This window comes from Rhagoletis zephyria, unplaced genomic scaffold (genome assembly GCF_001687245.7).
Source record: "Rhagoletis zephyria isolate East Lansing unplaced genomic scaffold, Rhagoletis_zephyria_1.1 Rzeph_scaffold_10559, whole genome shotgun sequence".
NCBI classification, from domain to species: Eukaryota; Metazoa; Arthropoda; class Insecta; order Diptera; family Tephritidae; genus Rhagoletis; species Rhagoletis zephyria.
The window spans coordinates 2,343-20,055 of NW_016167636.1; the positions used below are offsets into that span (position 1 = coordinate 2,343).

General features: G+C 35.6%; 1 protein-coding gene across 1 annotated transcript; it reads left to right on the forward strand.

Annotated features, from left to right (window-relative positions):
* Window positions 1-2,297: 2,297 nt before the first annotated feature.
* Rh50 (Rhesus blood group-associated glycoprotein Rh50) lies at window positions 2,298-17,001 on the forward strand (the record flags this gene model as incomplete). Its single annotated transcript, XM_017632729.1, has 4 exons — window positions 2,298-2,468; window positions 3,701-3,866; window positions 8,685-8,946; window positions 16,811-17,001. Coding segments are annotated over exons 1-4 (723 nt in total), but the record flags the coding sequence as incomplete, so codon positions are not given.
* Between the last annotated feature and the right edge of the window lie 712 nt (window positions 17,002-17,713).

Here is a 17,713-nt window from a genome sequence, read left to right on the forward strand (position 1 = left end):
ATATCCCACACGCTTACTGATAGCCAAGATAAACTCTGCCATTAATCTTAATACAATTGGCTTTTGACAATGCAATTGCAGCAGCCTAATTGAAGCAATTAGACGAAATTAATATGCATGGCCCACAAAGCAAATAGCTGAGCAACATATGTACATGCATACTTTTGCACCCACATATGAACATGTGTGTATGTATGTATATATACATATGTACAAGCATATGTTTCGTTTTTGTTAATCCATGGAAATGTAAGCAAGTGCGTGCTTAGTTTTTTTTGTATAAACGCGCGCTTCATACAGCAAATGAATACATACACATGTATACATATGTACATACATATATGGCAATTATGCATCATATTTATGTATGTTTGTATGTTGAAGCATCTTTAACTTCAATTAATAAACGATAAATACGCTTAATAAACTGATGACAGTTTGAGGATGAGTTGCTGTGTAATTTTTTTTGTATAGTCATAATCCAGCCTTTAATTGGATTTTATTTTATGAGCAAGCATTTAATTCTGCACTCTAGGTAAGCGCTTTAATGGTGTTAAATTAAATAGTTAAAGTTCCCCGCAAAAGGCAGCTCCTTCCCCGATTCCCCGCAACGAAGCTGGATCCGGACGATTCGCGTTTTCTTTGAACAGATAACCATGACTGTTTCTGCGGGATCGAAAATTAGGCTAGTTCGTTGTGAGCTGTTCTAAGGTAGCAGAACTCGGCGGTGTCGTATCTGTAGTTGATACAGAAGATGTGTCTTCTAAGGACCTTTTTTCGAAAGTCTCACTGGTGACGGAGAAAAAAGGTGGTCGTCCATCCGAGATTCCCGAACCGGCTATTTCGACTAGCTACGCTGCGCGGCAGATCCGGTATCCGAAGCGTTTGATCTTCTACCAGGCTATAGTATTTATGAAGGGTCGAGTTTAAATGGCGCACTCCTTTTAACCTCAGTATTCACAGTTTTCTATTAGTTCATTTAGTATTCATTAATTTTTTATAAAAATATAGCATATTCTTAGTGCAGATCCGATAATAAAAGTTCAACAAAGGGATGCGCTATCCTAATGAGCTGCAGTGAATAAATTAATTATACTTTTAAAACTTTTTTTCTTGCCGGTGCTACGCCAATAAATAAGGCGAACTTAGCGCAGTGGGTAGACCATTGGCTTTGTAAGCGGGGGTCGCTGTGTCGAATCCCAGTGACCGCGATGAAGAAGTCTGATGAGGTGATCTCTGAAATAGCAGCTATAACTTCTACCATTTATAAAAGATTGTTGTTTTTCCACAACAATTCTACACATAAAACGGCCTCAAGTTCAATAAAAATTGTTTTATACACATAATTTATTAGGCCAAAAAATAACCATTGTAATTTTTCTCAATTTTTTTTTTGAGATGGCATATTTTCAAATTTAATTTTTTCAACAAAAATGTTTCAAGAAAAAAAGTTTAAAAAAAAATATTTATTTTTATAGAGAATTTTGATGTGTGTATGTGTAAGTTTTTTCAAAGTTTTTCCTCGCCCCGTTCTCGAGATATTTGGAAAACTATTAAATCGATTTGTTTTTGTTTTTGTGCTGTAAAATTTTTAAAATTGTATTAATCGAGCTCAAATTTCATATTTATTTATTATTTAAGTTTATGCATCAACCCTAAAAATTTGAAACAAATCAAACACATGAAGTGTGAACCCCGTCCGTTTTGGTATGGAACGCCCCATAAATGTTTACTATATTTCAGAATTAATTTCAGAAAAGCGCAATTTGTTTGTGCAAAAAAGGAATTTTATGAAAACGGAAGAACTGTGAAACATTTAGATTACGTCAGTAGAACAGTGTTATTAAAAAATGCCGTAAAATCTGTTCAGAATTTTTTGGACAACTATAGCCCATTTTCACCAAGAGCTTAACTGTAGTTAGGTGTCCAGTAGCTCGTTTCTGTAACAATTCTCTACCAAGGCGAATTGAGATATGAATTCGCCGCCCTGTTCTCTACTGCATTGTGTAGAGTAGATTCCACAGTGATATCGGAGAGAATCGAACGGCTACAGGTAAGTGTAAATAGCATTAAAATGGGGTGATCAGCAAAGTTTGTTTCTTACTTTTCACTTTTTTGGTTTCGATTGCGTGTACTTAAATATAAGACCCCTCCCCCCCGCAACTGTGATCTCTTTTTCCAACAGGCATAAACTGAAATTAAGGCTTGGTGGAAATGAACTATAAATGCGTCTTAATTAATTTAATCGATTCAAGTTATCAAATTTATATTTTTTTTTTGTTATTTCTGTATTTATAGATTTCCAAGATGTACAGGTGATGATCTACATTGGCTTCGGCTTTCTAATGACATTCTTGCGCAAATATGGTTATAGTGCAACTGGATATACATTATTTCATGACCGCGCTGGTTATACAGTGGTGTATTCTGGTTAAAGGATTCTTTCACATGGAAGATGGGAAAATAAGGTAATGAATAAGAATTTGAAAAAATATGCTGGTATTTGAAGTAGAGGTTTTCGTATTCAACGCTTAAAATAAAATACAAAACAAAAATTGTTTGGATAACAAAAACAATGCGTAGTTAGTCACACATTCATATTAGTGTGATTAAAGCCTTTAATTTGATTAGCTATCTATCTATGTACATAATTATGTATGAGTGTATAATATTTTCATCACCAACAAGTGGTAGCAACTAACTGTGTAGCAGAGTATTCCACCATTCATCAATTGTATAAAAGCATAACTAATTTAACAACAACAATAATAACCCAGCGCTGGCTATACATAGAAAGCCAGCTGAGCGAAGACTAACGAACGTGAACAGCAGAAAAACAAAAGCTGTTGTTGCATTGCATTAGAACATCAAGTTAGTTGAGAAAGGAAAGAGAAGGAAATAAAAACAAAACAAAAAATTATGTGGCAGACACTGTATTTTGTTAACCACAACAAGGATATAAGGACACAAGTGCACAGCTTGATGCAGCAAGGAAATGCAAAGAAAAAATCGCTTGTAGTTATGGCTTAACTTGTGTAGATAGCTAAAAGAGAGACACGCAAACAAGCGCAGAACAGAAAGTACTAAGACGCAGCATTAAGCCGCAACTGCAGACGCAATTGCATTTTCTGCTATCTCTATGCGATCTATGTAAGTAGGTACATATGTAAATATGTATGTATGTGTGTATATATGCACCTACAACACAAAGCGATTTGTCTTCATACACGCCAAAGCTGCAATCTGTTGATTTAACTTCAACAGAGCGAACACGGGCACGCGTACCCGTTGTGCAGGTGTCTAGCAAGCACCTTTCAACTGTTGCTGTTATCGCATTATATGCGTGCATATGTATGTACATATGTATGTATGTGGCTGTATACTTGTTTGTACAATGCACTGTCTATCAGTGGTTTCATCTACTCAGCGCTGCTGCAGGCTTATAGCGACACAGCCACCATAGTCTCCTTTTCTTTTCTCAGCCAACATATTAAATTTGCTTGCATCCTTTATATCCAGCTACATCTCAATCATGATGTGCCGCGAGCGTAAAAGTCTCAACTCTGACATGTTTTTCACATTTTTCTTGTTATGAACCACTCAATTCTTTTTCCATTATTCTTTGTTTAATATTTCTATACATTTATTTTAAATGTTTTCCTGCATAATTTGTTTTTTTTTTTTGTTTTTTTCGTTGCAGCTTATCGCTGGAGAGTATAATTGATGCAGATATTGCTGCTGCTGTTCCATTGATTAGTATGGGTGCCTTATTGGGTCGTACCACACCAATTCAATTGCTATTCATGGCTCTCATAGAAATTGTGCTGTTCGCGGCAAACGAATATGTCGCTTTGAATATCTTTAGTGTAAGTATGCATTAATAAATTCATACGATAGTAGTCGTCTAAATTGGGGCGAAGTTAAGACGAACTGGTGGACGATGGAGCTTTCGGAGCGCAGAGCATAGAGAAGGCATATTTTTTATAAATCTATGAAGATTACTTAGATGCATTGCGATTAGGAGCTCTACAAGGTCGGACTGAATACCTCTAAGTCCGCGGTAGGAAATGCCAAACGCGAGTGTTTGGGGAACTCTGCAAAAGCTCGTGATTCACACGCATCCCTGTAAAGAATTATGTTCCCTTGAAATTCTTGAAGAATTAGCTGGGCAACTAGGCAACCGGCGAAGAAGCATCGCTTAAGCTATTCCTCGACGGCGATTTCTCAGAAAATTCTGCACCATTTCAATATAGCAGTGCTACGTTGAGGACTGCGCGGTCCTTATCTGGGCGATTGACTCTTTTAAGCCCTTCAAGTCTCCGGGACTAGATGGCATTATCACTGCATAACTGTGAGGGGTTGCCGAGGTATCCTTCCCTTGGCGATATAAGGTGCCCAATGCCAAACTTCCCTCGATCGGTGGCATTCCACTTGGAATGCTAACCCGGAAAGCTATCCTGGAACCAAAAATTGAGGAGCTGGTAAGAGAGACATTAGGTGATCACTCTATACTGCTGTAAAATCTCTATAAGGAAGGACCTACCTTGTTGTAACTAACGGTAACCGTAGACATTGCGTGTAAGTCTGCCGCAGTTCGCTTCACCATCGGTCTAAAAAGCTTTTGTTCTTTCCTTCAAACCAGCGTATGAGCACTCGGCAGTCTTTGTAAACTTCCGACTTCTTGCCTAGGGAAACATAATGAGATAGCGGTCCATTTAACATTTTCACGAATGGTTCGAAATTGGCAGGCAGAGTTGGCAGAGGGACTCTTCGTAGACCTTCTATAAGGCTGCAGGATTTCTGCTGAATTTTTCCCACGCACATGATGGCCGCTATTAAAGGGATAAAGGGCAAACTTCCACTCTGATAGCCAGGAAATAATCAGGGCTCTTAAGTTACCTCTTGGCAAGACCGAATCTGTACCTCTGTAGGATTACTATCAAATCAAAGGACAAAGTTAAACGTCATGCTTTTGAAGTCATCTCTTAGTAGGAAGAAGTTTCTGTCGGAACCCGTGACGTACGCCTGGTTATTTTAGGCGAAAGCTCCGATATGCTAGGTTGTAAAGTCCTTCGGCCGGTATAGGCTGCGGAAGTTCAAGGGAAATCCTGCAGCTGGCGAAGCGCAAACTCTCGGGCTAACTGTAAGTATACAGGTAGAGACTATTCTTTAACAACCTGCGGATCAAATTTAGATACGACAAAACACACCTTTTATGGTCTAAGTGTGTGCGATAACACCGTGCTGTAAAAAACCAAAAAATATCAAAACACACGAAGCATTCAATATAATAAGGAAACTAGGGGTCAAATATATATAGTAGAATTGCGTTTTTAGTTTATATATGAGATATGATTATTTCAAAATATTTAAAAAAAATTCAGCGCAACGTGGAATAACAACATGGGTAACAAAAGAAATAGAAAATTCTGTTGAAATAAAAAAATTACATTTTTTTGGTTCACAAGGACGAATAGGTATTGAATATGCCCTTTTGATTAATATTTTTTACCCTTAACTGGTAAAGTTTGAAAAAATAAATTGGAGGCTATGGTCGTACTATATATGTTGGCCCTTGACGTATAATTTTTTTTTAAATAAAAATTTGAAATTTTCAAGGATACTTAAGGATACAATTTTAAAAGGTCCTTTCAATACCAATTCGTCGATGAGCACCAAAAAAATTAAATCCTTCAAATTCTACAGAATGTCCTCTTCCATTTGTTACCCGTATTTACATAGTTTACATTACAGTGAATGTTTTAAATAGTTTTTTGAATCGTTTATATAATAGTAATACGTTTTATTCTACATTTCATTTGAAATGAGACTTCCATATAGCAAACAGTACGAAAAGTTCGACAAGCTTATTCCCCTTAGTCCATTGTTACCTATACCCTTGCTACTAACCAAAAAATTGGTGCAACTTTAGTTAAACTTTGTGAAGCTTTGTTAAGTATTTAAATAGCGGAAGTATACTCATTTGCTTAAAGTCATTGAAGTTCGTGTTTGTTTTAAAAGCACCTCCACATACCAACAAGCCAGATGTAATTTCATTATAAAAAATGAACAAATAATAAGAGAAAAGCTCATTAATTATTTTACCTTTGCTTAAGTTGCAACACTTTAAAAACTTCCCTGTTAGACCTTGTATAGGAAAATATAGTTAAAAATACATATGTACATGTATATGTAGTACTAGTATATTTATAAACGTTTGCAGCACAAAGCCTCGACACAAAGTACCTGTTTTAAATCCGATTAACTGAACGCCTCTTAAGTTGTGTATGAGTATAGCACACATAAACAAATACATACATATATATGTACATATGTACTAAAATTATAAGTATGTAAAGCACAACTAAAATAAAGCAAGAAATATATAGCTGTGCATGTATGTATAAAACCGAATGGGAAATACGTCCGATTTTTGAGACTCTTGTCCACAAACCATAAAAACAAAATACTTTGCGCATTCAAAAGAGTTTTTGTATAAAAAAAATATGTTCAAGCATTTATAATCTGACAAACTCTAAACTATTGAATATGACGGGTGCTCAAAGAGGCAGCTTATTGCTACCTAAAGGTGAAAAGGTGCCAAGTCCATTTTTTAGAAATTATTCAGTAGAGACAAAAAATCGATGTGGTTTAGCATTATCTGTCATTCTGCAGATCTCAAACTAAATTTTGAAAAAAAGTGGACTTGACAACTTTAGGTAGCGTTAAGATTGTTGCATGAAAACCCAAAAGGAAATATTTTTAAACTCCTACAGAACCTTTTTTTGTTACCAAAAAATTAAAGTATTTTAGTGAAATATCGAAGGAATTTCTGGCCACACTTCCACCCACTATGAACGAAGCATTGGTAATCGAATTTCTGCTAGTACTCACACGGTCAACCAAGTCAAGATTTTATATGTTAGGCTATTATTGATGAAGCCACTGCTGAAATAACAACTTGAATCCAATGAAGCAACTGTGAAGCATATTAGCTACAAGTATTCCGTATCAGGTAGGTCATCCCTGGTCTATGCTTTGAGGGCAGAATGGCTATAGATTCTGAAGTTGACGAGTAGGCAAAAAGAACTGTCTTCTCCAACATGGCTCTTGGAAAATTGAAAAAGGAAAATTTCTAGAAGCATTGTTCCATAATTACATGAATTAAGTTGAGAAAATCTTGGACTTTCCGGTCAGCCAACATTGAGATGGTCGTTTCAATGGTACGTTTCAGAGATGATTCTAATACTAAAGTTTCGAATTTGTTATAAGAGATTGCTTGCTTTTGCAGGATTACTCCATTTACCTCAAGATATTTCCCCCCAAAAAAAAAAAAATCATGTCAATTCAAGTTTGTTGAAAGAATCAAATCGGCTCGTCATGTTTCAAGTAGGACAGTCCACAGCCCATAGAAGGCCTCTTGAAGTTGAATTCATTGTTTCTTGAGATAATTCGTCAATACACTTTTTTTCTTGTAACGTTTCTAAGGAGCCGATATTTTCAACTACTATCGTGCATTCTTGCAGAGTCAATGATCATTGATTTTTCAAAACTTAAGTTCTTATTTAAACACTTTATGTTGGCAGCTTCCATTTTCCAATAACACAGGCCGACAAAATTTTCAAATCACAAAATATACTATCCTTTATTGAAGGTTTTTGACGTACTGAACAGCGGTCAGATTAAATAATTCAATATCCTCAAAAGATATTTTAAGATCAGCAAGATAGCTGCGAAAGGTATCAACAATCGACTCCAGTAGGGTTTGTAAGATAAATAAAAGCAATTTTTAAACGGAGGCCTGTTACAATAGATCGTCCTTGATCCCGGTGGCTAGATGCCTTACTCACTCTTCTAAATAATAATCTAGTAATGTGATTACTATAACATGACACTTGAGCCATTGTACAAATAACTTATTACTCTAAGTTTTGCAATTGATATGGATATTATTTATATTATTAATATTTTTAGGGTTTTTACTTGGAATCGCAACCGAATTTTTAGAACTTTTAAACCCATTAACTCCTACCAAAACGGGTTTCATTGACCCTTGTTCGAAGAAGTGCAATTTAAATTCATTAAAAATTGAAGCTGGAGCCTTAAAAGTTTTACAGAAAATTTTATTAGAAATAATAATATTTATATCCTCGTAATATGGATTTTGTTAACCTTTCTTTGAAGTAGTTAATTAAAGATCGTTATTAAAGAATAAAAAATTTTCAGCAAAAGTTAGGCACAGAATTTATTTGGGAGTCTACGAGTATATCGGCTCACATACAAATTAAAAAAAAAAAAAGAATTACTAAAACAGCATTCAATGTGTGATTTCCTACAGGGAAAACATTCTATATACATAGCAATAAACGTATACTAATTCAAAGTTGTACATATGTATTTATTTAGACTTTTTTTTACAACTAAATAGTCAGTGCAAAAGCAAAGAGTGCGTAGCTCGTTGAAAAATAGCCAAAGCCCTTCTTCAAAAGCGCTTTGCCACACAAAGCTGACGACCAGCTGCTACTTACCAAAGATGCAGGACTTTTTTTTTTTGTATTTATTTATTATGCAGCTGTTTTTACTCGCTGGCTGTAAACACTTTTTTCCAAAAGAAATAAATACTTATTTACTCTTTTATTTTTCTTTTTTATTTTTCCTCTTTCTCCATCTTCACCCACGCACAGATCTGTGATGTTGGTGGTTCAATTACAGTGCATGCCTTCGGTGCATACTTTGGCTTGGCTGTTAGTCTAATGTTGCGCCCGGGCAAGGACCAAAACGAGGCAGGCAAATACGAAGGAGCCAATTATGCATCGGACATCTTTGCCATGGTCGGTACATTGTTCCTGTATGTGTATTGGCCAAGCTTTAATTCAGTGTTGGCCGATGGCAATGGCCAAGAGCGTGCCATACTCAACACGTATTTATCATTAGCAGCGGCAACAGGTAAGCACACACGAAAGCAACAAAAGCTCCAATAATACCGACAACAACGACAACAACGACAACACCGACAAATGTGAGAACATACACGACACAACACAACACAACACGAACAATGGCCAATGGTTCAAGTGTACAAACACGAACAAGAACAAGAGAGTAGTATGTACTTGTGTTCACACTTACGCATGAACGCATTGAAGTAAATTGTATGCTGCAGGTTGCCTACAAACATTAAAACTCTATATACAGTGGGGGTCACATAATTAGGAACACTATGCCAAATGAAAAACTGCTCTTCAAAATTTCAAACTTTATAATGTCAGAGTTTCTAGAAAAAATTCGGGTATGCAGTACAATATTGTGCAAGTTTTAAAAGCGTTGATTTTAGAGCATTTTTTTGCTGGCGGTGTTGCTCATTTTCTTAGATATAAAAAAATTTCCGAACATATTTTGCATGGAAGAAAATGAAGCACGCCGTCAGCAAAAGAAATTTCATAAATCAATGTCAATTTATTCTAGAAATTCTGATTAAAAATTTTGAGATTTTTAAGATCCTTTTTTTTAATTTGGAAATTTTTTCATAGATCTAATGGAAAAGTTTGAAACTTTTATGCCCTGTGTCACCAATCAATATTAAATTTATCAGCCTGTTAAAATTTGGAATCACATACTTTTGTTTGGAAAATTTGCCATTTTAAATTTTATCAGTCTGAAATTCTGATTAAAAATTTTGCAATTTTTATGACATTTTTTTTTTAAATTTGGCGGTTTTTATAAATCTTGTAGAAAATTTGAAACTTTAATGCCCGGTTTCGCCAATCAATTTAAAATTTATCAGCTTGTTAAAATTTATTTGGAAAATTTGTCATTTTAAATTTTATCAGTCTGATAAGTTTTAAAATTGATTGGTGAAACCGGGCATGAGTTACATACTTTATTTGGGTTATGGTGTAAACTATACTTTTGGTAAAAGTAAATAAATTCAAAATAAATAAAGAAAAAAAAAATAGTCGATACTTGTAACGAAGTCTTTTTCCTAATTATGTGGCCATGACTGTATGTGTGTATGTATATATGAATGTAGGTTTATGATTGTATAAATGTATGAGCTTAAGTATTCTGAGCTTTTGCAAATGAATGCAAGTCTCTGCACAGAATTATTGTATTATACATACATATGTATGGATGTGCTCGTATTTGTGTGGCAACCGTTATCCGTGAGACGAACAAGAGAGCATGCAGGTATTCAAATGTGTATAGTGATATATCTCTACGAAATTTCTAAAGGCAATTGTATGTATGTACTTACATATATGTATATATGCCTTAAATGTATGTAACCGTTACTATACTATACTCACATATTGAGAAGTTTTGGCTATTTACGTTGTTATTTTTTCTTTTTATAAAAATGAAATTTATTCTTTAACAAAAACCGTAAAAATATCCAAGTTTCAAACTTAAAGAAAATCAGAAACTCTTTCTTAAAAATGTTTTACTTTTTAATTAGATTTCCTGGAAATATTTGGAGTATACAGGCGGCTCCAAATTTCATTTCCGATAAAGAGAAAAATGGATCAGGTAGGTGTTACCATGATAAAAACATAGCAAGGTATAACCGTTCTCTCAATTTGTCGGCCATGATTTTTTTTTGAAGTTTGCCAACATTTTAAAATCATATAAAAGTGAAAATAAAAAAATGAAATTGTTCGAAATTGTTGTTGCTTGAGATTGAAAATGAAAATGTGTGTGTGAGTTTGTGAGTAAATTTAAAAATTAAATTGTTTGGAAACGTCAAGAATTTTAGAAGTGACTCTCAGCGGTTCTACCTTACTATATTTTTATCATGGGTGTTACTTTTAATTTCTGGCATTTTTTTTTTTATTCTAGGATTTTTTTATATGGGAAATATGAGCAACACCTTCCACAAAATAAAATTTCGAAATTTTTACGCAAGTTTGCCGATTTTTTTTTTATATATTGCACAAGGATCAAAACTGGGATTTATACGGTTTTTGTGAAAGAATAAACAATATTTTTATAAAAAAAATAAAATATATAGCCAAAACTTGCCGATATGTGCGTGTCGTATAGTTATGAGAAGCACTATATAAGTATACATATGCACTCGTAGTCCAAGCATCTGCGGTAAATTTGACATAGGGCTGATCACGCGACAAAATTTCGTATTCCACTCACAAACTAATTAAATGTCAAACATCAGCGTTAACACATTTTGAAAATTATTTTAAACACGTTCAAAAAGCACCTACAATAACAATAACACAATGAAATTAGCAACAACATAGAATACATTTATTTACATTGACTTGGTTGAGGACAATCCAAAGGGGCTTACGTCCCTGCGTATTTTGCGGCGCAACCAAGTTGTCCGTAGTCACATAATAACTACATACATATGTACCTACATACCTCCGTGTATGTATGTATACTCGTACATATCAACAACAACAACAATGACAGCCTAGTTACCAACAAGGAAAAAGCTCAGGAAAACACATTAGGTTGCTAGCAGCCGACAACGACACTCATCCATTTTGAGCGTAAAGCAAAGGAAGTGGAAAATGTGCGGGCCAGTAGCTGGTACTACGTGAAAACCCGTAAACAGTTTGCACTAAACTGCTGTAGGCTATAGGAGGATATAGTAGAATGTATGTATGTATGTATGTAAGTAATGTGCGTCATAGTTTCCAATGAATGAATTAGCCGTTGCAACAACGTGGGCGCTGCTGCCAACAACATAAAATGCTATATCGTAAATAACAAATTAATTGTATGCCAAACAAAGACGACGAAAGAAATTAGCTGGCTCATTGTGGAGGGGAGGTAATTGATATGGATAAATTGTACCTTAACTTAAAGATTGAAGTTATTAAGTGAAATTCAATGGATCTAAGTAATTGAGTTAAAATCGGAGACAGAAAACCTGGCACGTTTCTCTTGACAAGCATTAAAACTCAGGTAATAATAACTACAATATTTAGATGCAAACAAATTTGAATAGTTAACATTGTTCTAAGTATTTTGGTAACTACATAGATAGTAATTAGGAGCGTAGTGAGTACTGGAGTTAAGGCAAACATTTCGGGTTAGATTTTTTGCCACTTAAACGTAGGAGTGAACTCATGTCTGAACAATCAGCGGTATAGGAGAAAAATGTTATAAAGTACCGATCTTGAGTCTAAGTCTAAGTCTAAGTCTAAATCAACTCAACTCGTCGTGCTGACACTTTTTCATGGAGCTATCTCTTTTTTTGTTCTGATACTTAAAAACATTGTATTTTATTAGTCTGAATGCGGTTACGAATATTTTCTGATAGCCAGGCAGCTATTAAAGCACTTAATTTTTACAAATCTACTCGACAAATCTTGACAATCTACGTCACTAATGTTGTATGGGGGCCAGGCCAGGCAACTGTTTTGCAGACGAACTAGCAAGGAAAGTAACCTTACTGTCAGCTATCAGTGCGATCTATCTTAATTCAAACTCTAGCTGGTCTTCGGGGGCTTACGTGCAAGATAGCAACACATATCTGGCCCAAGTTGAATAAGCGTAGGTCTAGCCAACTCCTCCACTTGGAGCGATCACTGCTCCGACATGCAATTGGTGTACTCACCGGGCATAGCCAAATGGAAACAAACGCTGCTAGAATGGGTTTGCAGTCAAACGACTACTGTCGTAGCTGCCGTAATGCTGAGGAAATCGAAATCATGGTGCATTACCAATGCCACTATCCCGCTTTGGCGAGAGGTCGTCGACGCTCGATAACCAAACATTGAACAACCGACCACCGACCCTTAGTGTTTTACAAAATAAGTATTATAAAGTTCTATAAAAAGCTATAATAATAATATAATATTTTGGCGATTACACTTTGGTCCGATGGAGAGTCAAATATTATGCAATGCACTTCTAATTACCCAGCCACAGGCGCCGCCATATAAAAAGTTACTTGACCGAAAAAAAAGCCACATAAAATTTTAAGTACAAACATACATAGCTACATACAAGCATGCAACGTTAAACAAAAACACTTAAAAGTCTCTTTTTTTTGTTGCTTTCTTTTTGTTTTTTTTTGTTCATTTAGCTGAGCCCTTGTCGCTGATGTAATTAAAGTTCGGGCAAGTTCGCTTGTATTGGGCATTAGGGCAGCATTAACATGCAAGCCGTCATGTTGTACACCATGTCGTATGAGTATTTATTTGTGTGTGTGTGTGCATATGCGAATACCACCCAAGAGCCATCTAGCACGTGTGTGGCAAGTGTTGAATAAATATAGTGTCCTGCGTTTGCTTGCTAGTCCAGCTGCTGCACTACTATTTACATACTAAGTCTCACATAACTACATATAAGCAAATGAATGTAGTAGGGTGGTTGTGCGGTTGAGTGCGGTTGTTATTATTATTGTTGCTGCCATTTTGTTTAGCAAAAACATTTTATGGCTGAAATGACACCGGCGGCGGTGTTAATTTAAACTGTTTACTGATATTCATATGTCCCGTTGGTAATACACTTATACGCATGCACACAGACCGACACACACCCATCAGCTAGCAAGTATCTATGTATAAACATAAGTAAAGTAAATTGAATGGTTTACAACAACATATGTATGTGTTGTAGTATGTATTGCATAACGAGCAGGTGTTACGAGAATGTTGTAAACATTTGTAGTAGCTCTGTGGAAAATGCTTGTTTAATTGATTTTTAAGCTAAAAAGTTGTTCAAAAATGCCAGAAGAGGCAGTGCTGTTACCGAAGTGTACTGCGGTGTACAATGTAAACTGGGTATTAGAGTGTCTAGTAACCTCTTGAAAACTCTACCACCTAGTGCCTGTATGCCATTTGGTGCTTAACATTGCAACATAACGTAAACATAATGTGCAATAATTTTTGCTAACACCAGGGCAACACAACCAAAGCTTACACGTGTAAATATATATGTATGTATGTATGTATGTAGGTGCATGCATGCAACAAGGCAGAGCCCACCGCACAAGCAGACGGGCAACCAACCAACCAATTAAACCAAATTCTAAATCACCAAAAATGTTGCTAGCCATATCATCGACAGCAGCAGCAGCAGCAGTGCGTGAATTTGCATTGGCATCGCCTGAAATGCGCCACATTCCTGTTGCATTTTCATAGTCTGTGTAAAAAAAAACACGCGCATAAGCATGTATGTAGGTATTTACGTGTACAAGTATTTACATGTAAGTGCATGTAGTATGATTTTGTTGCAGTCACGCAGCTGCTACGGCAGACGGCTGCCATGTTGCCTTTGAATGCGAGTGTGTGTGCGAGTATGTGTTGCTTGAAAAGCCTCGATTATTTTCGTACGGTCATACATGCTTGTGGCATGATAATTTTTATGGCCTTTTCTAAACGTAATACTAAAGTTTGCCAAAGCAATGTGGTGAAAATCAAATCGCTAACATTTTATCGGCATGTGTGTTCTCATTGCTTATGGTTAAGAATTTATTGAGTGTGGTTGGAAAAAAAAGAGGAGCAAATTAGCAACAGAAACTAATTGAAACAACTACACCAGTTTCTGCTTATACTAAAGATGAGCTGGTGGATTGAAGCTGTAAATCGCTTGAGTGAGGCGTTAACCCCAACCACCATTTAATTACCAGTTGTCTGGATTTATTTAAGTATTTTTTTTTTTTACTAGGCCTTATACATATCTCCAATCAAATTTCCATATTCCCTCATTTAATCCTTACTAATATTATAAATCCGAAAGTGAGTTTTTTATTGGTTACACTTTCACGCTTTAACTACTCTACACTAATGCCATTTAGCCTAACTTAAAATATAGGACAGATTTAATCTCGAGTATACGGAACGGAACGGAACGGAATTTTCATGCCGCATATCATATCTCAGAAAATATTTTTTATAGATTGCAAGAACTTGGTAAAGATACAAATATGTATATAAAATCAATTCTATACTCATGGAGGAGGGCTGCCACCTGTTAAAAAAAAAATTTACTTGAATTAAGGGAATTATTTATTTGCAAATGATAATAAAGAATTGATGACAAGAGGCTTACAAAATTATCAAAATTTTGTATTCCGCTAGTGAGTGAGTGAAAACGTGAGATTATTGTATTTTCTGTCGCCCTTTTTCATTTGGGGAAAAATAGCTGAGTTTTGACAATGGCCCGCTAAGAGCGAAGACAAAATACAAGTAATTGTTGTATTTTTTTTTTTTCTTATGCATTCGCCTTATGAGTGATCTTAATATTCATCAGAAAAATATTCATCATAAAAAACATCCTTCTTCTTCCTTCATTTGCTACTTACAATCATGTAGCAGGGAAAATATAAAAAGTTAACAAATTTTACTTAAATTTTTGAAATCTTACATCATACAGAAAAATCTTAATTTTTAAGATATTTTCAGTGTAAAATTTTGCTTTTTAAAAAATATTTTTTGAAGATTTTTAATGCAAAAAGTAGCCCGAAAAATCTTAATTTTGAAGATAAATCTTCTCTTATGGCAATTCTGGCTATAATGGGTTTATTGGTATGCGGAATCCAACATATAGTTTTTGTTTTTAATTATAGCATTTAATTAAGGCATTTTGGCAATGTAAACCAGTTTTTAGCAAAACGAAGGGTCTGCCAACAAAGGGAATCCTCTGAATTTATACCTCTACGATGAGACCCACATTCAGCGATGTGTCAGTGGTGTAGTAGAGCAGACTCTCAATCAATAACTTGGGGAAATCTACTTGCTAAACCTCAAAAACAATCGCCGTGTGCTGTACGGTACAAAACCTTGCGCTGGTCTTGTCGCACTGCTTCACTTCCCGTCACTTTTTGTCTTTATACATCACCTGCAGACTAAGAAGAAATGGATGTTGGTATAACACTGAGTGTGGTGTGGTGAAAATGGCTACCGGCAGAGATCTGAGCACTTGTGTATTTTGAATGTCGCAGAATATTTAGTTCCTAGACCACTATTACCTTTGATTCTATAATGTTGAGTTCCCTGCGGTTGAATGCTGGTTAAATCGGACGGTCGGACTCACACATTTTGGGACAAACACCTAACTTTGATAGGCATACATCACAAGTCCATTTGCCCAGCCCTCCTTGAAAAGGATGAGATGGCGAAACACTTTTTGAGCTTCTTCCCCGCCTTTGCAGGGAGTAGGTATGCAGCATTAGGCTGCGATGTGTTGAGAGGCGAACACCTGAGCTCATTGGCACCCAATCATCTGCTAAGGTATTCGTAGATTAAAACAGATTAAAAGGGACATGACAACAGTACAATGGATGGCATGTAGTCTCAGTGCTGTTTTTTAAATTATATAAGTCCAGAAGTGAATTTCTCGTATAAAAAAAGCAAACACTTTTTTACGTCACTACCGCAAAGTAAATCGTTGCTGAGAAAAAAAAAAACGAAATTGATTTAGCACTCTTGGTTTCTTCTGCAAACTTGCTTAAAATTTCACGCAGAATACTCCTATGCCATATTGGCCCAACCTAATTTACATTCATACCTACATATATAAAAATCAAATATCATCATAGCCATCAGTTTGAATTTTTCCACGGGAGCAATATACAAACCTATAGTCGTATTTTTTTTTTAAATTTCTGTGCGCTTTGCTATTTGTGTGCCTTTTCATTTGGCATAAGTTCATTTATCATGCATTCTCTTATGTTCTGCTAATTGCAGATATATGTATATGTTGTAACTATTATATACATACTTACAAGTATGTTGAAAATTCCAATATACATACTTAGATATACAATTCTCTTCCCTTATTCAGTCATTTTGATTTTCCGTTGTTTCTTTTTTTTTTTGCTTTTTTGTATTTTCAGTTACAACATTCATAGTGTCAGCACTTGTTAGTCACGAGAACAAATTGGATATGGTGCATGTACAAAATTCAACATTGGCTGGCGGTGTTGCCATCGGCACTGTTTGTAATTTACTAGTTGGATCGCATGGCGCTATATTAATTGGCATCATTGCCGGCTGCATTTCGGTGTTGGGTTATCGTTACCTCACGGTAAGTTCATATGTACATTGCGAACTCCCTTTGGTTACAACTAACTATACACCCTTTGTCATGTTAGAATTTAATATAATTTTTGTTCTGTTTGTTGCTGTATGCAGTGCGTATGCGTTCATGTTAGTTCGTTTTCAATGCATCTCTAAAATCGCTTTGTGCGCCATAAGCCTTCCGGTTATTGATACATTTTTGCTAGTGCAACTACATACAATAAACACCCGCTCGTGAAATGTTATGTAGCAATGCATTTGTGCATACTATAGTCCAGTTGGGTCCGTTGCTAATTAGTGAATTTGGAATTTTGACCTAAGCTTTGTCCACTATTTGGCATTCGACGCCCGCAACTCATTCCATTACTCTGTTTGAACGGGCATTCACAATTTGGCTGCTCGTGTGCAACGGGGGGCCACACACTTCATACAACAAAGTGTATTTCGTCACTTGCATTTCGAAATATTTCAATACGCAATAATGTTTCATTATTGTCGGTATTGTTGATTATTGAAATGTTGTGACTTTGGCAAGATATGTAGAGGAACCAGTAGGCTATTGGATATCATAAACTATAAATACAGCGCTCGGAGAAGTGATAGCACCAATCAATTTTCTGCTCTCTCTAGGAGAAAAATATGAACAGAAAAGAAGCTAGAAAAATACTGCGTACCCATACTAAATGTTCACAAGCGTTGTTTAGTTTTTGCTGAAACCT